The sequence below is a fragment of the Sphaeramia orbicularis genome, chromosome 1, assembly GCF_902148855.1.
Source record: "Sphaeramia orbicularis chromosome 1, fSphaOr1.1, whole genome shotgun sequence".
Classification (NCBI taxonomy): Eukaryota; Metazoa; Chordata; class Actinopteri; order Kurtiformes; family Apogonidae; genus Sphaeramia; species Sphaeramia orbicularis.
Window position 1 is genome coordinate 15,034,529 of NC_043957.1, and position 22,570 is coordinate 15,057,098.

At 42.2% G+C, this 22,570-nt stretch overlaps 1 protein-coding gene across 4 annotated transcripts in view; it reads left to right on the forward strand.

Moving 5' to 3' along the window:
- Positions 1-3,241: 3,241 nt before the first annotated feature.
- The window catches only part of ttbk1a (tau tubulin kinase 1a), a 53,009-nt gene continuing 33,680 nt past the window's right edge, over positions 3,242-22,570 (forward strand). For 2 of the 4 annotated variants that reach the window (XM_030155694.1, XM_030155772.1), the window contains exons 1-6: positions 3,242-3,362; positions 14,936-15,111; positions 16,344-16,491; positions 18,298-18,371; positions 18,503-18,643; positions 18,819-18,923. In XM_030155694.1, coding sequence (XP_030011554.1) covers positions 3,263-3,362; positions 14,936-15,111; positions 16,344-16,491; positions 18,298-18,371; positions 18,503-18,643; positions 18,819-18,923 — 744 coding nt within the window. In that variant the 5' untranslated portion in view covers positions 3,242-3,262. Of the gene's footprint in view, positions 3,363-7,315; positions 7,816-10,753; positions 10,844-14,935; positions 15,112-16,343; positions 16,492-18,297; positions 18,372-18,502; positions 18,644-18,818; positions 18,924-22,570 lie in introns of those variants that run through there. The other 2 variants (XM_030155942.1, XM_030155859.1) reach the window with 2 other exon arrangements.

The following is a 22,570-nucleotide window of genomic DNA, read 5'->3' on the forward strand; positions in this document are numbered from 1 at the left end:
ACATATTAAAGGCTGAGCTCATTTGATCACATTTACAGTCTGTGGTGATGGTTAATCTACGGAAGTATATTTTGTAAATTCATCACCTATTAGTGTCATTATTGTTCAGCATATCAGTATAAGTTGTGATGATGCTTAAAACAAAATGCAGTGATTTGTGAATCTTATTCATGTGTTCATTCATTCATTGGTTTTCTGGAGTGTTGTGGAGGGACTGGGGTCTATGCCAGCTGACGTGGGTCAAAGGTCAGGTACACCCTGGACTTATCACCAGTTCATGGGGCTGAAATAAAGAGACAAACAACCAGTCACTTGCACATTCACACCTGAAGGAAATTTAAATTGAGTGTGACAAACAGCCGTGTGTCACTTAAGTACCAAATGCAGACACCTGTGTTCACTTGAGCACTTTAACTTGCACGTGTAGTTTATAGCACAGCACTTTAAACATATTTGCACAAACAGAGTAATTGCACGCAATTGGTTTTTTAAAGTAGTTTATTGATTTTATTGTCTTTCCTTTTCAGTTTTTACATCCAGTGGTGCTTGTATTTTAATTGATTGATGATTGCTTGGCCCTGGAGAAAAGGAGACACAAATTAGACACAAAGATAAAGTGCAATATAAATGTGCAGTATTTAAGTTTAGTTTGTTTAGTGTCTGTGTGAGTGGATTTTAAAGTGTTTTAGTGAATGGTGTTTTAATGTTTGTACTTACCCTGCCCTTGTGTCCAGGTCCGTCAGTAAAAAGTGTACCAGCGTCAACAACAGCCCTTAAGAAGGTTCCGGCCTGGACCAAGCCAGGGAATTGTGTGGGGGAGTCTGGAGATGTATTTTATTGGTTTATGGGTTTTTATTTAACTTTGGTGTTTAGATTTAGAGTTTTAGATATTTAGCTTGGGTTTTAGATAGGTTATGGTTAGGGTTTTAGTTATGGAGGTTTTAGATTAGTTTTAGCAATTTATGTTGAGTTGTAACTTCCCTATGTAGTTGTAGTGGTTTTAGCCAGTTAAGTTGAACAATATAAAAGGCGCCCATTTTCATCAGTTGTGGTTTTGACTGCTGGAGAAGACACTGCTGCTCCAAGCTCTGCATGCACTTGCACTTTTTTAGCCTTTGCACTTTCAGCACTTGCACTTTTTTTAGCCTTTGCACTTTCAGCACTCTCACTTTGTGTGAGATAGATATTATTGAAAATATTTTTAAAAATTGTGGACCACACCATCTCCTGCCTCTGCCTCATCTCCTTCCTCATTTCACGGTCCTCCACCCGCTAAACGGCCAGCCAATGTCACATTGAGCAATTAAGCTATTGATATCGATGTTTTATTCACAGTAAAACACGGAAAACATATCAAATATCTAAAGTGAGAGAATGTACTGTTTTACAAAAACAGTCCATAAATAAATAAATAAATAAATAAATAAATATCCAGTGTTCACTGAATGCATTTGTTATTGATGTGTCTTGAAGAGAATTTTGCTTATTGATGCAAATTCCTGGGGCTTATTTTGAAGGAGATGACGCGCACTTAAAAAATAATTTGTTGAATTTGTATATTTAGAAGACTGTTGTGTCAGCAATTCCCACAAAACTGAGTTGCGTTCAAACTAATTTAATATTATTACTATTACAGAGGAACTAACTAATTTATGTGAAATCAAAAAGACTGCATTTTCAATATTATCTGACTCTGATTATCAAACTTCTCTTGTTTCAACAGCATCACTCTACATCAGAGAACAAGGGACACATGTTCAAGGGGTTATACTGTTATACACTGTTCAACCAAAGCTGTCAGGCTACTGATTTTTACAATGCATTTTTAAAACATAAATTTAATAGAAATATAAATTGATCTAAGCCAAGTCATACCCACGCCCCCTCCCCCAAACCCCCTTTATAAACTGATCTCAAATTATACGTAAAAGATAAAAAAAAAAAAAAGAATGGATTCAGATGTGGGTTCAGGTCTATGGTTGCCATTGTGTCCATATGTCACAGTTGTTATACCTGTAATATTTACTGTTAATGTGAGTGAGTTTCAATACTGATGAATGAATGAATCCAACAGATGGAGATGTGGATCCGTAGAGACCAGCTGTCATCCTGTTCTGTGTGGTTTTATCGACTGTAACAGAATGTTTTTATGTGACAAATGTAGTGTTAGTGATGAGTCCCTGAATGCACTGCCTGGATTCTGGGTCCACGTGGACATCCTGTTAGACACAGAGTGCACGACTTCATTAGATAATAATGAAATAAAACATCCAAACTCTTACATCTAGACATGATTTGATTGGTCGTCGTTACATTAATTAAAATCTGCAGAGGTTTGTTGAAGGATTCACACATTTCACATTTTCTTCTCGATGTGAAGATTCATTGCTTTTCTTTGACAAAACTGACAGACAAAACTGAGCAAAGTGAAAATAAAACATCTGGGCAGAGGACCATTAATTATCACCCATTTAAGGTATTTTTAATGTTTTAGTGTTTCATTTTCTTCCTCAACGTTTTCGTCCTTGTTTGTTTGTGTGTGTTTTTATTGGATGTGATACGTTGTTGTGTTTGAGTTCCTTTCTCTCAGACATGTTCTGTGAAGGCTCAGGTTCCCCTCATGTTCATATTCATCCATGTTCATTCCATTTTAAATATATTAATAAGGTTTTCCCTGGATCATCACAAGTTTTCCCAGGATCATCTCTGGACCTGCTGCTGTGGTCCTGCCTCTCTCCTGCCTTCATCATCATCACTCACTTATCCTCAACTGCATTCATGTGTCTCCCCCTACTCCCCCCCCCCCTCTCTCTCCCCCAGTCTCTACCTCTACCGCTCTCTCTTTTTCTCTTCCTTTACCCTCTCTCTTTAACCCCAACTGGTCAAGGCAGACGTCCATCCTCCAGGAGTCTGGGTTTGCTCGAGGTTTCTGCTGTTAAAGGGAAGTTTTTCCTCACCACTGTCACCAGTCACAAGTGTTTGCTCCTGGAGGATTCTGTTGGGTTTCTGTAAATTGGCTTAGAGTCTGGTTTTGACTAACTCTATATGTAAAATGTCATGAGATAACTTTTGTTATGATTTGGAACTATATAAATAAAATTTGATTGATTGATTGATTGATTTCGTTGGTTTCCCCCTGTAAGTCGCTTTGGAAAAAGCGTCTGCTAAATGCATAAATGTAAATGTTCTCCTCATGTTCTCCTGGTCCGGATCCAGTGTGGGCTCCTGGCCGCAGGGGTCGCTGTGGAGCCGCGGCTGGAACATGGATCCGCAGAAGAAGAGCAGGACCGTGGTCCTGATGCTGATGGCGATGGAGCCGAGGGAGGGGATGCAGTTCGGCTCGGTTCGCTGCGGACGGAAAAGGTGAGAAAACAGACACCACACAGACGGACAGACAGGTGGTTGGCCCGAGGCTGCACCCGGATCCGGATCCAGATCCCTTTGGTTCGCGATGAGACGCCAGACCGGACGAGTCTAATCACAAACGGAATCCGTGTCGGTGGATCCGCTGGGTCCGGGTCCGGATCGGAACTCCGCGTGGTCCGATGGTTAATGAGGCCGCTTATGAACTGTTAAACCCGGGTCAGACCGGATCGGACCTGGTGGGACCTGGTCGGACCAGGCCCTGAAGCCGAGCGGGATGGTGAGGCGTTCAGGGGCTGTTCTTACCGTGGGACAGACCAGCACCTCCAAGGAAGTCCACTAGACTTGAAAACAGGAAGTACCTACACGCACCATGGAGACTTTGGTCCAGTATTTTCTGTTTAGAATTTAACACAAAACCTCCATCAATTCACAACAGACTGGTGTCTTTAGTTTAGATCAGAGGTGTCAAACATATGGTCTGTGGGCCAAAACTGAAACACCAAAGGGTCCACATCCAGCCACAAAGTACAAAACGTACACTGAATATATAAGTGTTGACACCATTGAACATCAGTGGTGTCAAAGTGATTTTAGTTCAGGTGACTGACAGGTGACAGGGTCCACATTCAGACCACTATGGTCTCAAACAGGCCAGACCAGTAAAATAATTGCATAATTACCTAAACAAGGACAAGTCCAAACCGTTCTATTTGTTTTCATGTTAAAAAGTACAAAAGTAAAATCAAATTATGAAATATTTACAGTTACAAAATATCCTTCCACAGAAAGTGCAAATAGCCTATGAACAACCTGAAATGTCTTAGAAAAATATGTGCAATTTTAACGATGTTCTTTGCATTCTTTGTAGATTTATAGATCTACTGTGATCTGTGAGTTCTAATGTACATGTGTAAATGATCAACTGAGACATTCAGACTATAACAGTTCCACTTAACAGGAGTGTATCTGTGTTCTCAGTACCCATGTTCTCTGGTACCTATGTTCCCTGGTACCTATGTCCTCTGGTACTTATGTTCCCTGGTACCTATGTTATCTGGTACCTATGTTCCCCGGTACCTTTGTTCTCTGGTTCCTATGTTCCCCGATACCTATATTCTCTAGTACCTATGTTCCCTGGTACCTATGTTCCCCGTTACCTACGTTCTCTGGTACCTATGTTCTTTTGTACCTATGTTTCCTGTTACCAATGTTCGCTGGTACCTATGTTCTCTGGTACTTATGTTCCCCAGTACCTATGTTCTCTGGTACCTATGTTCCCCAGTACCTATGTTCTCTGGCACCTATGTTCCCTGGTACCTATGTTCCCCGGTACCTATGTTCTCTGGCACCTATGTTCACTGGTACCTATGCTCTCTGGTACCTATGTTCCCCGCTACCTATGTTCTCTGTTACCTATGTTCCCTGGTACCTATGTTCTCTGGTACTTATGTTCCCTGGTACCTATGGTCTCTGGCACCTATGTTCTCTGGTACCTATGTTCTCTGGCACCTATGTTCACTGGTACCTATGTTCACTGGTACCTATGTTCTCTGGTACCTATGTTCCCCGCTACCTATGTTCTCTGTTACCTATGTTCCCTGGTACCTATGTTCTCTGGCACTTATGTTCCCTGGTACCTATGTTCTCTGGTACCTATGTTCTCTGGTACCTATGTTCTCTGGTACCCATGTTCTCTGGCACCTATCTTTCCTTGTACCTATGTTCTCTGGTACCTATGTTCCCCGTTACCTATGTTCTCTGGTACCTATGTTCTTTGGTACCTATGTTCCCTGGTACATATGTTCTCTGGTACCTATGTTCCCTGGTACCTTTTTTCCCTGTTGCCTATGTTCTCTGGTACCTATGTTCCCTGGTACCTATGTTCTCTGGTTTCTGTGTTCCCTGGTACCTATATTCTCTGGTACCTATGTTCCCTGATACCTATGTTCCCTGGTACCTATGTTCCCCGGTACCTGTGTTCCCTGGTACATATGTTCGCTGGTACCTATGTTCTCTGGTACTTAAGTTCCCCACTACCTTTGTTCTCTGGTACCTATGTTTTTTGGTACCTACAGGGTGGGGAAGCAAAATTTACAATATTTTGAGGCAGGGATTGAAAGACAGTGTATGACCAATTAGTTTATTGAAAATCATGAGAATTTATTTGCCACAAAAAAATTTACATAATAGAAAATGTTTTTATTCTATGTGTCCTCCTTCTTTCTCAATAACTGCCTTCACAAGCTTCCTGAAACTTGCGCAAGTGTTCCTCAAATATTCGGGTGACAACTTCTCCCATTCTTCTTTAATAGTATCTTTAAGAAAGTTGACATTGCTGTGTGATGTTCTATTGGTAGCATGTTCTAAAACGCCCCAAATAGCATAATCCAGAGGGTTTAGATCTGGGCTAGAAGGCGGCCATAAACATGATTCCCAAAAATTGCTAAAGTTGGATTTGTTGCTGTTGTCAACAAGTGTTTTGGTGTTCTTGTGTAAGATTTTAACTTCAAATCATATTTTACTGCATTTCTAACGGTCTTGTTGTCTACCTCAAGTTCAATTGCCATTTTTCTCATGGATTTGGTTGGATCCTTTAGGATTTTGGATTTGAGAGCTTTAATAAAAGCTTTGGTACGTTTTTTGTTGCTTCCTCCACTTCCAGACTTTCTCGTAATAGTTTTGCTCATAGTCATTCTCTTCTTTACATTATAAACAGTCTTTATGGACACTCCAACTATTTTTGAAATCTCCTTTGGTGTGACGAGTGCATTCAGCAAATCACACACTCTTTGACGTTTGCTTTCCTGATTACTCAAATAGGCAAAAGTTTCTGAAAAGGTATGGATAGTAGTGTTAGGTATGATTATGACATCAATATATGTTTGGTTTCAAAACAATTGACGTAGTGCCTGCTGAGAAAAGACAACTAAATGTTCATTGTAAATTTTGCTTCCCCACCCTGTATGTTTCCTATTACCCATGTTCGCTGGTACCTATGTTCTCTGGTACTTATGTTCCCTGGTACCTATGTTCCCCAGTACCTATGTTCTCTGGTACCTATGTTCCCCGGTACCTATGTTCTCTGGTACCTACATTCTCCGGTACCTATGTTCTCTGGAACCTATGTTCTCCAGTACCCTTGTTCTCTGGTACCTATGTTCCCTGGTACCTATGTTCTCTAGTACCTATTCACATTTTTGTGAAAGGATAGTTTTTAATAATAATCATGTTCATAATGTAATTTTACTGTTTTGTACTAAAAGAAAAAGTTGGAGTTGTCATTAGTTATAGGTGTTTATGCTGTTATTTGACTGCTGATGAAATTGGGCTGGATTAGATGCTTTTGAGGTGAATTATCCAGTGTTTTTACCTCAGATATAAAGTATGAGCTGGTCCATTACAGCCTGGGTTCTGGACCAATATACTGATTAGTGTTAGGTTTAGTTCTGGTTTCATGAAGACATCAATCCACTTTAAGAATAAGCAATATTTCATATCATTCCTCATTGAGTCCAAACAATAAGACACAGAAAGGTGTGAGGGTGGAGTTACACTTCATTGTGTTCAGTGTCTTGTTGTTGAACTGAATGGTTTAATTATCTTCACATTAGATCAATATGACCTGAGGTTGACTTCTTTAGGCTTTTCTTCTGTGAGAATGTCTGAGTCTGGATTTTGTCTATTTTCGTTCAGATTCAGTCAAATGGTTCCTATTGACACTTCAGTGTTTAATGGTTTAAATTTTCACTTTTTAAATGTTTACTTTATAAAGTGTTGGAGGTTAAATCTACACAAGGTTCACATGGGTCCAGGTTTGAAGAAGTTCTGATGGATGTGGTCCAGACCAGCGGGTTTAGTGTTGACATATTCCGGACTCTTATTTTGAAGGTCCGGAAGCTGGTGTTTATTGTGGTGGGGCGGAGCGGACGCGCCGCGGTGCGTGTGCGGGTTTGACGCGGTCGGTTGCGGAGCTGCAGTGCGGACAAACAGGAGACAGAGACGCGGATCCCAGACCCCCCCCCCTAACAGCGGCCCGGGGCAGCCTGAGCTGGGTCTGGATCTGCTTTTGCCCAGTTTCTTCAGAAAGCATCAGGACCACCGGACCTGGACCTGGACGCGAGCCCGTAAACGGAGCCGCGCACGTTTTAATGAGCACTCCGACTCTCCGAGGGGGGGTCGAACCCGGGTTTCGTGTGTTCGTGGGCTCGGTTCGTCCCGGTCTTGCAGAAGAGAGCGGTGGGTCCCGGTGCGGTGTGGACCCAGTGCAGTTCGGACCCTGGGTTCAGTAGAGGAGCCGTAGATGGTGGTTTAGTCCTGCGGGAGTGAGAGGCCCAGCCCCGGCCCCCCCTCACAGGAACGGTGGGTTTTCTGGACCAGGACGTTTTGTGCCAAAATAAAATCCCAGATGAAGATTACCAAAAGGCGGAAAAGGAGCGGACGGTGCGCCAGGTAGGCCTGATCTGGACCCATCCGGACCCATCTGGGCCGGGCGGTGGGTGTGAGGCTACGCAGTAATGCGTTAACTGACCGGAACGTACCGATCCGGATCAGACCCGCTAGGTCAGACCGAGTGGTTCGAGTCTCATTTAAATCAGACTTGGTCCGGGTTGTGTCTCAGTAATGATCTTTAATTCATAACCCGGGTCAGTCCGGGCCAGATTTATTGATCAGCAGGATGCGATGGTGCGCATGCGCACAAGCGACCCATGACTGTGCACTGCGGAGAGAGAAAGTGATGCAGAGGAGGAGGAGGGATTAATTCAGTTTAGACAGAACCACATCCAGGTTCAGAACCAGGGCCAGTTGTTCCATTTTCACATTTGCCTCAACACAGAGACTTAACCCGTTCATGACAGAAACTGGGTTATTTTTTATTAAATCTGTTCAACCTGGTCTTCAGGAGTTTTACAGATTCATTTAGGCCCTTCAGACCAGGTTGGGTACCAGTGGAGTCCTTGTGGAGGTTCTTAGGTCCTTGTTTTTGTTTTTTTTTTGTTTTGTTTGGAGAATCTGTGGATCTTCATCGTTGTGAGATGTTTTCTGCACTGATTTATGCCACCGTACGTTTGACAACCACATTATTTTTCATTCTTTTATTCGGTGTTTGTTCTGATTCCTTCTGTGTTGACAGTTCTTTCCTGTCGTGTGATCCTTAGTGAAACTGCCTCTTTTCCTATGATCCTCTGGTTTACAGTAGTGATGTTCGATACCACAGATTTCCTTTCCAATCCGGTACTGAGTAAAATTCGGGCTGGCATCAGCGATACTGATTCGATACCAATGCTTTGTACAAATAGACTTGAATCAGTGGATGATGTTCCTCACCAGTTTTTTATCAAATCTGTAAAATCTTAGTGATAGCCTAAGTCTTTCTGTGATTACGCACCTGAATCACTTCCCTCACAGTGAACAACTTTGACGCTGACTACATCACAAGTCGTCCGTTTGTTTACATACCTTTTCAGAATTCCACGCAGTCACAGTATGGCCACAGCAGCAACAAACATGGAAATGGCTTCATTGCTTTTTACTGCTGCGTGGAATTCCCACAAGGTCCGAGTGACAGTTTGGTTTTGGTTTGGTACGTAAACAAACAGGCAACTTGTGATGGAGTCAGCTTCGAAGTTATTCACTGTGAGGGAAGTGATTCAGGTGCGTAATCACGGAAAGACTAATGGATTCATGATACTTAGGTTATCACTCTGGTTTTACAGATTTGATGAAAAATTGGTGATGAACATCATACGCTGCTTTAATGTCTGGAAAATAAAAAAAAAAAAAAGGATATTTCAAATCATAACTTCATAAAGAATACAAGACATGAGAGTAATTATTGTTTAATTATTAAGAACTATTCTAAAAATGAAAACTTGCATATTAAGTCATGTTATGTGAACGTGTTAAAATGAAACATGAAAATACTGAACATGTAACACTTCAACAAAAGCATCCAACACTGACACTTTCCCTCATTCACACGTTTTTGTTAAGGACCAATAACATATTTACTGTCTTCCCCTTCAGTCTGTTCCGTTTTTTGCTCAGAACCTCTCCTGACTTTGAAAAGACTCTGCTGGTGCAGAAGTGGCAGTCATTCCCAGATATCTCACTGCTGCTTTGCTTTGAAGTGTGACGCAGTACACACTTACCCAGGTGGAAGAAGAAGTAGTTCCCACCAATGGCATATCATTTGGACAAGATCCCAATAGTTTAACCACTTTCCACTGTGTTCCTGATATACATTACCACAAACGACCGAAGCATCAAGAGTATTGATATTTGATTTGTGAATCGATTCTAGAGTGTAAAGATCTGGTTTTGGAGATATTGATATTTCAGTATCGATCCACACATCACTAGTTCACAGACTGAGCAGAATCATCAGTGGGTTCATACCGTTAGTGTCCTGTGGTTTTCATCTTTTATTATTTTGTCTTTTTTACATTATTTTGTGTTACTTCACATAAAAACATCTCCTTTGTATCCTGAAGCTCCAGTAGTTTGTGTTTTGTCATTGGACAGTGACGCTGATGTTTGTGGTTGTCGGTTCAATGCCAGGTTCAGGAGTCTGTAAAACTCTGTGTTGAGATGAATGTGAAACGTTAGAAAAATCTGCAATAAAATATGAAACAGTAACAAATGCAAAAAACAAACAAACAAAAAAAACCCCAGTTCAGACTGCAGGTCCACTCAGTCAGTTTATGTTGACGTTCAGTGTTTGTGATGTGTGTTGGGTTTTGTTCTGTTTTGTGTTCTGTGTATTGTAATATGTTGTATTGTGATGTGTTGTGATTTGTTGTGTTGTGTGTTGTGCTGTGTGTTGTAATGTGTTGTGTTTTGGGATGTGTTGTGTTGTTCTGTTGTTGCTTTAATAACGTGTTTCTATCTGCTCTGTGGTTTTTCTTCTTCTTTCCCTCTTGCTTTCAGGCTCTCCAAAACACTTTGAGTTGAGGCAGTCACAATCATGAGTCGAAGTTCCTCATGTGAACTCATGTGGACCAGTTGAGTTCATGATCTGGACTCTTGAAGATCCATCAGAACCAGACCTTTACTAGACCAGTCCCACTAAGAGTCTGAGTCCTCTAATAAGCTGGTCCTGATCTTCATCAAACCCACTGAAGATGTATTTCTGCTTGATAACATACGACATAGTTTAGATGTGATTCTCCAGACCTGAAGTCAGGACCAGAACTGATCCACCAGAGACCAGTTCTCATAGAGAAGAACCTCCTTCAAATCAAAGTGTTTTGGTGACGTCATCTCAAAGGTTTTAATCCACTTTATTTGAGATTTTGAAGGTGGTATAACAGCCGGATGACCCTGGTCCAGGCCCCGCCCCCCTCTCGCAGGTCACCCGCTTCACCTGGTTAACTGTGCCCTCTGTTTTGGCTTGTAGGCTAACACAGGAACAGGAAGGGTTTTGTCCCGCTCAGGATTTGTTGTAAGCCGTCAGGTTTTCCGGGAGCTCAGAACTATGGTGAGCTCGGTCCGACTTCATCAGATCTGATCTGGAATGATGCAAACCTGGCTTCTGGCAGAGCACCCCCCCCCCCCCCCCCATCTGTCTGTCGTCCTGTAACAGACGACTTAACGTGTAGATGAAGGCGAGGAGGAAGAGCAGTTAGGTAGAAAAGTGTCTGACAGGATGTGTCGCTCTGATCTGCTGCTGAGGCGCTTCGGCATCTGACGCCACTGCTACCGCTGGACCACACTGTTCCTCTGCACGCATTATTATTATTATTATTATTATTATTATTATTATTATTATTATTATTCGTAATATTGTTTATAATAATAATAAAATGCAGTCTGTTAAATCAGTAATATCTGGTACTGAGTGAATCAGACAAACTGTAAATTGTACAAAAGGATAAAAACAAAACCTTAAATGAATGTGTAATGAAAACAAACTATAACAAGATTAAAAACATTACAACAATAAATAATACAGTATGAAGTAGAATAAAATATAGAAAATGAATACAACATGAACCTAATAAAATGGTGTAATAAATTAAAATCATCACATTCTACAGCAGTTTTCTAGAATCCTCCATATTTTGTGAATTTTATGGTAAAACCAACAAATGAAAATCTTTATTCTTAATGGGATGGAGTGACAGTGTCTTCATATTCTCTTCTAACAGTAGAATAAACTACAGACCTATAGAAAATAAAACATGATACAAACATGAATCCTCTGGACACTGAAAAGCTCCACAGTTCATCTAGGATCAGCATCAGAACTAGGATCCAAAGCTAAAAAAACAACTTTTCTACTTTATCAGAATGTCAGTAATTGCTGCTAAAGTTGGATCTACAGCATCCAAGATAAAGACGAATGAACGTAGCAATGTCTTTAGTCATGGCTGAAACTGGGAGGGATGTTCACAGATGGGGTTGTCCTGGTCCCAGATAGTCTTGTCCTGGTCTACAGGATTTGAGGAACTGGAAAAATTTTAGGTTGATCCATAAATAATACTAGACACGGATATAAGGATGGCAAAGGCGTCTTAAGTTTCCATATAGACAGGCAACGTCAGTGACATCTAATTCTTGTTTATATGACCTGAGATTCCTTAGATTTTATCACATCTATGAGTTCTCCACATCCTGGGACATATAGGTGGTTTTTGTAGGAAACTGGACTGGATGGAGGTTCTTGAAGTTTCATCATCTGAAAGTTCAGGTCGGTGCAAAGGACCAGAACTGAACAAACCATACTATTGAGAGGACAAACATCCTCAGGTAGTTCCGTCCAGTACAGATGCTGACAGATGGAGGTTGGATCCAGGTTTATTAGACCCAGTAAAGTGAACACACTCTGAAACCTCACAGTCTGTAGGAACCTCAATAAACAGACAAACGTTAAAACAGACCAGAGTCAAATTGTATTGAAATACTTAATTTATTTAGTGAATTCAGATTTAATGGTAATGTATAAAAACAGTCCCGCGGCCCAGTCTTGGTCCCAAACCTTTGTTGTGGATCATCAGACAATATATACACAAACCACCGCTAATCCTCGCCCTGAGAGAAACCTGTGGTCCCACCCCCTCGCGGTGATTGGCAGCTCAGCAGCGCATCGAGGCTTGCCGCCGGCTTCGCTGCATCTGCAGTTTTCCTGCTGTTGGTTCAATGCAGATGTAGAGAAGCCTGGTCATCCTCTCCTTCCCAGTCCCTCCAGTCCTAGTCAGAGCTGGTCTGACTGGAAACCCAGCGGACCCTCCCCATTCGACCGCAGTCCGCCTGAGCTCTGCATGCACTGGTGACGGCCCATGGCATTGCATGGAACAGCATGGTTTGGGGACTGACATGCATCACGTTGGACTCAAAAAACCCCACAAACCCCTGAGAACCCGATGAGCGCTCACAGCGGATCTGTCCTCCAGACCAGTAATGTCAGTCCTCTGCTGGTCCTTAGATTATCAGACCAAGAAAATAATTGAGTTCAGGGGTCAGATATATTCAGTCCTGCATCAGTGGAAACAAGGCCATTTTCCCCTGAACAGTGTTTCTCAGGCAGCGCTCGTGTCCTGCTGTTTGAAAACTGATTAACACCTAAAAATCCACCTCTTTCACAAAGTCATCAAGTTCAAAATTTGATCATTTAACACTTCATTGCATTGGTAGAGTCTGGGAGTGAGTGCTACCTGACAGACACAACTCAGGGCAATATTCATGGTCTCAGTAAACTTCACCACCAGCTTCCTTTGCTGTTTTTCTGCTCCTGCCCCCCCCCCCCAGGAGAACAAAGACACATCAGCGCTTCTTTTGAATTTCCCCCTCGAGGGATTGATAAAGTATATCTCATCTTCTGTTTAATTCTTTGGCTGTGTTTGAGGAAAGATGTTAACAGTTCAACAGTAGATAACGAGACTCAGTCATTTCTGAATAACGTTTGCAGCTTTAATCTCAGCGAACATCATCTGTTTACATGGTTTCATGATTACATAATTGCTCTTTATAATGTAAATGTCTAATCATATAGAATTATATTTGTGCCAGTTTCTTGAGCGAGCAATGATAGATTCTGAGCACACAATTAGAGATTTTGAGCACATAAAAATATATTTTTGCAAGCACATCAATTATATTTCAAAAAGGAATCACACTTGAGCAAACAAAATTGATCTTGTGCTCCATAAATGCGTTTGCATGTTAGTTTTACTCATGATGTTCCCTCACAAATTCTTTCCATGGCGCACAAACAGACCACTACGCTCGCTCACTTTCCCCTTCCCTCTCTCGCTCAACCTCCCTCTCCCTGTACGCTCAGGTTGTCATGTCCGCACGCTCAACTTGACACACACGTTACAATTGTGCCACAAAACCAACCAATCGTAGAGCTTGCGGAAGTACACTCTGATTGGCAGTTCGCTCTCCAATTAGCTTGCTAGTTACATTTACCTGAAAAAAAAAAAAGCGCTCAGTGAGACAGACACGGATCAGAAGAGGAGGAATTGATTCTACACAAACTTCAGCCAGTATTTATTATTATTATTATTATGTTTATTGTCTCGGGTAAATGTAACTAGCGAGCTAATTGGAGAGCGAACAGCCAATCAGAGTGTACTTCCGCAAGCTCTCCGATTGGTTGGTTTTGTGGCACAATTGTAATGTGTGTGTCAAGTTGAGCGTGCGGACACGACAACCTGAGCACGCAGGGAGAGGGAGGTTGAGTGAGAGAGGGAAGGGAAAAGTGAGCGAGCGCAGCGGTCTGTTTGTGTGCCATGGAAAGAATTTGTGAGAGAACATTATGAGTAAAACTAACATGCAAACGCATTTATGGAGCACAATATCGATTTTTTTTTTTTTGCTCAAGCATAATTTCTTTTTGAAATAGAATTGATATGCTTGCAAAATATATTTTTATGTGCTCAAAATCTCTAATTGTGTGATCAGAATCTATCATTGCTCGCTCAAGAAACTGGCACAAATATAATTCCATAAAATCATGAATATTTTTTGGTCATTTTAATTGAAAATCTTAATGTCCATCTGCATTCCCTTGATGGCCCTTTAGGGGACCGCAGACCACACTTTGGGGCTCACAGGACTAGGCAATCAGAAGTACTACACATTAACTACAGCTGTTAGCTTAGTTTAGCCTAGCATGATGTCTGGAGTCAGGTGAGCATGGTTTTCTGTGGTGGGAGGAGGTAGTCACCTGAGTCACATCTGACTGGGTAGATTTGTGAACTGTGAGCCAGTGAAAACGCTGTAAACATCAGCGTCACATGTTTAGCATTAGGTGAATGAAGGTTAAACACCAGTGCCGGTTTCCTTTGGCGACTCGTTGGGATGAGGCCTCGCCATCCGGCTGCTTCCTCTGCAGACATGATATTTGCTCCAGTTACTGCAAATACCATCACACCACCCCACCGCACCCCCTCACCCTGACTCCGCCTCCCCACCAGCCTGTAGCCTGATCCAGCTGCAGAATGGCTTCTGTCGGCCGCTGGCCGTGTCTGATGCCTGTGGTTTGACTGGTCTGAACCGGCCGGACTGGGAGCCTCCCAGTGCACAGCTGAGGTGTTAATGTACCGACCCCCTCTGTCCCCCCTCCCCTCGCCTGTCCCACAGATAAATGGCTCATTTAAGTTGGGAGCTGCTCGTGTTCTGTCTGGCTGGCAGATGCAGTGCCTAGTCCCCGGCCTCCAGGACAACGCCAACATGAACGGGACGTCCGAGCAGGCCGACATCCTGCCGCCAAACTGCATGGTCAAAGACCGATGGAAAGTGGTGAGGAAACATTTAAACTTTATTCACTGTGGTAGAGGTGACATCAGCAGGTCAAACTAACCTAGACAGGACATCTGACCATTACCTTGGACATTTATGAGTCTGACCTCAGTGAATACCTGCCTTTAGCCCTTTAACACGTTCACCTTAGATGGAACACACGTTTTGTCTTTTGCATTTATGAATTTAATGTCATAAATTAATAGAACAATATAAGAAAAAGGGCAATTTTTTGTCATAAATTTAGAATTTCAGTGTCAGAAAATATTTTTTTCTCTTAGTTTATGACTTTATGACTGTAACCTAAAAAAAAAGAGGAAATCCAACTCTGTGTGACTCAGTGGTGATACAGTGGGTTAAATGTACATTTATCTAAATGTTAAAGTACAGAAACAAGCTGCATTCAATGAATAAAACTACAGATGTGATGAAACTGAACTGACCATGAGCATCTCTACATCAATATATTACACACAGTTCCTTAGTTTTAAAACATGTTTTAGTTTGAAACGATTTATAGTAAAGCTCAACTTTTCTTATAATGATGAGATTGTGATCTATGAGGAAAAGTAAATATGACATTTAATTTTTTATTTTTTTTTTGTATTTAATGCAGTGCTTTTCATACATTGAACCAGAGTATCATCAGGTATTGACGCTGCTCGGATCTGTTCTTATGATATGTATTTGTTATAATTTGGGTAAAAAGGGTCTGAATTTGACTGAATTACTTAAACCTGGATTGACTCAATACTGGACATTTCGACAGGGATTTTACCCAGGCCTTTTAGTCCAGGACACCATGAGGGCAACATGTTAATGCAAAACATTCTCAGGACACCAAGACAGTAAATAACAGAGTCACATGACATCACAGGTCAGAGGTCAAGGCTGATCAAAGTAAAGACCCTGACTGTGATGCAGCGTAATGAAGCTCCTGTCTCAGCCAATCAGATCGCAGCGTGGAGCCTGCAGGCTTTTAGTCCAGATTGATGTAGAGGCTGAGACACTGTGTTTTACGGACTGACAGTGAATCAGCCTGAGGTGGAGCCTGTAAAATAAAACCTGACAACAAAATATTCTGTAGTTTTATTTTGTAAATTGAATTAAACTGTAAACTACGACAGGTTCCTGAATGAAAATAATCACATAATAAAACAGAAAAATTAACATTAAATCACAATTGTTGTGGTGTTTATGGTGAATCTGATTGAGTCCGACCTCTGTTGCAGCTGAAGAAGATTGGTGGGGGTGGGTTTGGGGAGATCTACGAAGCCCTGGACCTGCTGACGCGGGAGAATGTGGCGCTAAAGGTGGAGTCGGCCCAGCAGCCCAAACAGGTGCTGAAGATGGAGGTGGCGGTTCTGAAGAAACTGCAAGGTGAGAGCTTGTCCAGACCCCGCCCCTTCTTTACCAGACTGCAGACGTTTAACCCTCAAACACATAAACATCCACTGTCGAACAAAACCATCTACTGATCTAAAATATTTAACACCTGCTGATCCACTTATACAATCAATTCATGTAAAGAATTGGTGTAAAATACAGTTTTTCATCTTTTCATGGTCATCAGTTATGACCCATTTGGACGTTCAGAGGCTCTGTAGTGAATGTGGAAAGACAGTCATCTTCTGCATTGATTCATCAGTAAAACCCATGGAGTTGGATCAATGACAGTGGATGGAGACACTTGGTTTATGTATATTAAATAAGTAAAATTAACAAAAACAAATAAACAATTTACAAAATCCTAAACTTCAAAAAAGCAAATAATGAACTAGAATAAAATAAAAGAAGAACAAAATAGGCAACAAAATGACAAACAGTCAAAGTGATCAATAAAATGAAGAAAAACAAATCAACAAAATAATAAGTACAAAATAAGAACGAAATAAGCCACAAACTGAACAAAGTTGAAGAAAAAACAAAATAGGCAACAAAATGAACAAACATGAATAAAATAATAAATAAAATGAGTACAAATGAACAAAATAAGGTAGTAGACACTTGTTCTATGTTCAGTTAATGATATATTTTACTGCAAAAAGTCACTTTTGATTCAGTTTTTACCCTGGGCCACAGTGGCCTCAGGGTATTGTCTTCACTTGGTCGTCCGTCCGTTTGTCCATCCGTCTGTCTGTCCGGTATGAGCTAATACTTTGGCATGCACCAGCGGTTCTTAACCGTGGGGGGCAGCAGATAGTCAATAACAATAAGGTGAGGGGAGCTCACTTTCACTGTCTCACAGCTTTATCGAAACGTCCTCCACATACAGGTCAAGTGCTGGGTAAAACAATCTTCTTCTTACTCTTCGATCGATTTTATTAAAATTTTGCGTAATCGAGTAATTGTGAATGAGATCGATTTTTTTGGAGCAGGACCGCTATAGAATTATATTTATGCCAGTTTCTTGAGCGAGCAATGATAGATTCTGAGCACACAATTAGAGATTTTGAGCACATAAAAATATATTTTTGCAAGCACATCAATTATATTTCAAAAAGAAATCACGCTTGAGCAAACAAAAATTGATATTGTGCTTCATAAATGCGTTTGCATGTTAGTTTTACTCATGATGTTCTCTCACAAATTCTTTCCATGGCGCACAAACTGACCACTTTCCCCTTCCCTCTCTCACTCAACCTCCCTCTCCCTGCGCGCTCAGGTTGTCGTGTCCGCACGCTCAACTTGACACACACATTACAACTGTGCCACAAAACCAACCAATCGGAGAGCTTGCGGAAGTACACTCTGATTGGCTGTTCGCTCTCCAATTAGCTTGCTAGTTACATTTACCTGAAAAAAAAGCACTCGATGAGACAGACAAGGATCGGAAGAGGAGGAATTGATTCTACACAAACTTCAGCCAGTATTTATTATTATTATGTTTATTGTCTCAGGTATGCATAAATGCATATATCTAGATCATTCCTCTGCAAATGTTTTGTATTTAACATAAATCTGTTGTAATGTGTTAAATGTGAATGTGGTTCTTCAGTCAGATGTAAATAGAAGCAGTGGGTAAGCAGATTTCTGGATCATGTTTGTCGTAAGTTTTTTAGTTTCTGGTCCATGTCTCTTAGCTCTGTCTCTGAATAAATACCATGCACTGTACTTTCTGAACAGTTTTCTTGTGTTTGTTGGCATCTGCAGTGTTAAACATCTTCCTCTCCTGTTCATTTTCAGGTAAAAACCACGTCTGTAAGTTTATTGGCTGTGGGAGAAACGACAAATTCAACTATGTGGTCATGCAGCTTCAGGTGAGGCTTTTATTTTGAAAGGTGACAACGGGAGGTTTATTATGTTAGTATTTCCTACCTCAGTGTCAGTGAGATCATGGGAACTGGAGTCGTCTCTGACCCCCCCCCCCCCCCCCCCCCGGTGGTTTCAGGGTCGTAACCTGGCCGACCTGAGGCGGAGTCAGCCCAGAGGGACCTTCACCATGAGCACCACCCTCCGGCTGGGGAAGCAGATCCTGGAGTCTATTGAGGCCATCCACTCCGTGGGCTTCCTGCACCGAGACATCAAACCAGTGAGTGTCCTCAAACGCATCATGCCTCACTTCACGCTGAGGTGTTTGTGTCCTTTAGTTTTCAGATTGTTCTGTGTTGAATAAAATACCGTGACTCCTCTCTCGTCAGTAAAACTGGATCCTGATTATGTTTAAAGTTATGAGTGTCAAATGTCCTGTGTGTTTCTTCTCTCAGTCGAACTTTGCGATGGGTCGACTTCCCTCCACATACAGGAAGTGCTACATGCTGGACTTCGGCCTGGCCCGGCAGTACACCAACACCACCGGAGAGGTCCGACCGGTAAGAACCGCCACCCACAGCATCATCTTCATTAACCATTACTGCTCATGTGTCACAGATCTGGGCCACAGGTGCACCCTGGGAATATTATCCATCTGCTGATATGACATCCTGGGGGTATGTTTATAGGTCATGTTGCCTGTTTTCACCACAGTTTCACACCACAGTTTATTAATATTCGAGTCATTTTCTGCCGTACAAACGTGGTTGAAATACTTAGGTGAAAGTAGAATCTCACCTTTCCGTTCCACAGTCCACTGATGTCCTGTGATTGACAGTCAGAGTCAGAGCCAATTACAGATCAATACACACGTCTTCACCTCTTACTGTATGGAATTAGATTAGCCCTTTGTCCATCACCTTGTGTTGGTGTGAATCAACTCCACCGTATTGAACACTGATTTTACTGCAACACTTCAATAACAGCTCAACTCATTTTCCTAATTTTCCTACTTGAAAAATGAGGTAAAAGCCAGGTTTAGTGCATGATTCTCTGACGAATCACTAGAAATGGATCTTCAACCCTGTCCCATGATGCATCACTGTCATACACAGTATTTATATTGGTACTCTATTATCCATCCATTATCTTCTGCTTCTTCCGGGGCTGGGTCGCGGGGGCAACAGTCTAAGCAGGGACGCCCAGACTTCCCTCTCCCCAGACACCTCCTCAGGCTCTTCCAGGGGGACCCCAAGGCGTTCCCAGGCCAGCCGAGGGACATAGTCTCTCCAACGTATCCTGGGTCTTCCCCGAGGTCTCCTCCCGGTGGGACATGCCCCGAACACCTCCCCAGGGAGGCGTCCAGGAGGCATCCGAAACAGATGCCCAAGCCACCTCAGCTGGCTCCTCTCAATGCGGAGGAGCAGTGGCTCTACTCCGAGCTCCTCCCTGGTGACTGAGCTCCTCATCCTATCCCTAAGGGTGCGCCCAGCCACCCTGCGGAGGAAACTCATTTCGACCGCTTGTATCCGATCTTGTCCTTTTGGTCATGACCCAAAGCTCATGACCATAGGTGAGGGTAGGAACGTAGATTGACCGGTAAATCGAGAGCTTCGCCTCTTGGCTCAGCTCCTTCTTCACCACAACCGACTGGTACAGTGACTGCATCACTGCAGATGATCCGTCTGTCAATCTCACACTCCATCCTTCCCTCACTCGTGAACAAGACCCCAAGATACTTAAACTCCTCCACTTGGGGCAAAGACTCCCCACCGACCTGGAGAAGGCAAACCACCTTTTTCCGGTCGAGAACCATGGCCTCGGATTTGGAGGTGCTGATCCTCATCCCACTCGCTTCACACTCGGCTGCAAACCCCCCCAGGGCACGCTGAAGGTCCAGGTTCGATGAGGCCAACAGGACAACAGGACAACATCATCTGCAAAAAGCAGAGATGAAATCCTGTGGTCCCCAAACCGGACCCCCTCCGGCCCCTGGCTGCGCCTAGAAATTCTGTCCATAAAAATTATGAACACAACCGGTGACAAAGGGCAGCCCTGCCGGAGTCCAACATGCACCTGGAACAGGTCTGACTTACTGCCGGCAATGCGAACCAGACTCCTGCTTCGGTCATACAAGGACCGGACTGCCCTTAGCAAAGGGCCCCGGACCCCATACTCCTGAAGCACCCCCCACAGGATACCACGAGGAACACGGTCGAATGCCCTCTCCAGATCCACAAAACACATGTGGACCGGTTGGGCGAACTCCCATGAACCCTCGAGCACCCGATGGAGAGTATAGAGCTGGTCCAGTGTTCCGGGACTGGGATGAAAACCGCATTGTTCCTCCTGGATCCGAGGTTCGACTATCGGTCGGATCCTCCTCTCCAGTACCCTGGAATAGACTTTCCCCAGGAGGCTGAGGAGTGTGATCCCCCTATAGTTGGAGCACATCCTCCGGTCCCCCTTCTTAAAAAGGGGGACCACCACCCCGGTCTGCCAGTCCTGAGGTACTGTCCCCGACTGCCACGCGATGTTACAGAGACGTGTCAGCCAAGACAGTCCCTGCACATCCAGAGACTTAAGGTATTCAGGGCGAATCTCATCCACCCCTGGAGCCCTGCCACCGAGGAGCTTTGTACTCTGTTATTTACTATAAATATCAGACCTGTATCCACTGAATTAGAACCAATTTTACATACGCGTGTGTGTGTGTATATATATATAAATAAATATATATATGTGTTTGGGATGGTTTATTATTTATTTTTGTTTTATTTCTTTTTATTTTTGGAGGCTTTATTGATCTGCTTACAGTGGAGGATTCTCAAAAACTCATGTATTTTTTTTTTATTTTTTAAGAAAACTCGAAGGCTTTCACATTAGAGTCAGTCGAGTCACTGTGAACATTTACAAACCAGGTTGATGCGATACTGAGTCTGTACCGAATTCCACCACTAGGTGTCGACTCGGCAGACACTCTCAGGTGGAACATAATGACACTGCTCCTCCCATCCACCTGGTGGCGTTAATGCACCAACCACCAATAAACCAGTGTCAGTTCACCTCCACTGTCGGTCAAAAAATAAACAAAATATTCATCAAAACCCACAAAAATCAACCATACGCTGAAATAATAACCATTAAAATAAACAAGAAATGTTACAATTATCAATTATCATAAAATAAATGATCAAAATAAACAAAAAATGACAAATAATCATCAAAAATGGAAAACAGATCAATAAAATGAGCTAAGTAATGAACAAAAATTCCTTGTCCACACTAATGAGGATATTTTACTAAACAGATATTTTTTCTGTTCATCTCATCCACAGGTAAACAGTGTCTTAGTAGATTATTAAACCTCTTTCCTTAGTGTATATTATTAATCTGTAGTTTGAGTCTGTATATTCTGATTGGTAATTGATGTCCACTCAGCCCATTTTCTTCATGTCATATCATGTATCTGTGTGAGGAAGCTGCACCTGAAACATCAAATCCAGGTGTAGAAATCAGTGTCGGATCTGGAGTAGATCAAATATTCAGAAATAATGGTTTTCAATTACATAAACCAGAGTTTTCAAATGGATGAAAGAAACAAAAATTAGGAGAAAATATCAGTTTTACCAGATATCCGATACACGACATGAGTTTCAAGATGGTTTTGCATCGTCGTGGACAGAATTAAATTATACAGAGCAATCAAATATATGTAGCAGAATGTCCATGTCAGTGTGGACAGGACACGAGTGTCACCTCTTTTCTGGTCATTGTGAACAGATTCATCATCTTCCTCCTCGACTGTGTAGTAAACTGATCCCAGCTCCATTTGTCACTAGATTAGGTTGATCACCTTGTTTACTACTGGTTTAAAACCAGTTGGATTTGGCTCTGTGATGCTGCCGACACTGGTTGCTGGTGTAGGACAGTTCACTTTGATTCAGATGGTTTTAAACCCTCCACCGCTGTGGTCGTGGACCTTGTTAACTTGTTGATAGACCACATAAAACCAAAGATATGATAGTTTTAATTTAATAGAAGAAAAATATTAATTTCTAACTTTATATGTTCATTTTTACAAACTGTTTGATTTTATTAAGATCCAAAACAGTTCACTGAGCATGTTTGTGGTTATATTGTAATAATAATTCTTAATCCGTATTTGATGATTTTGATGATTTTTGCTGACTTTTTGTTACAGACA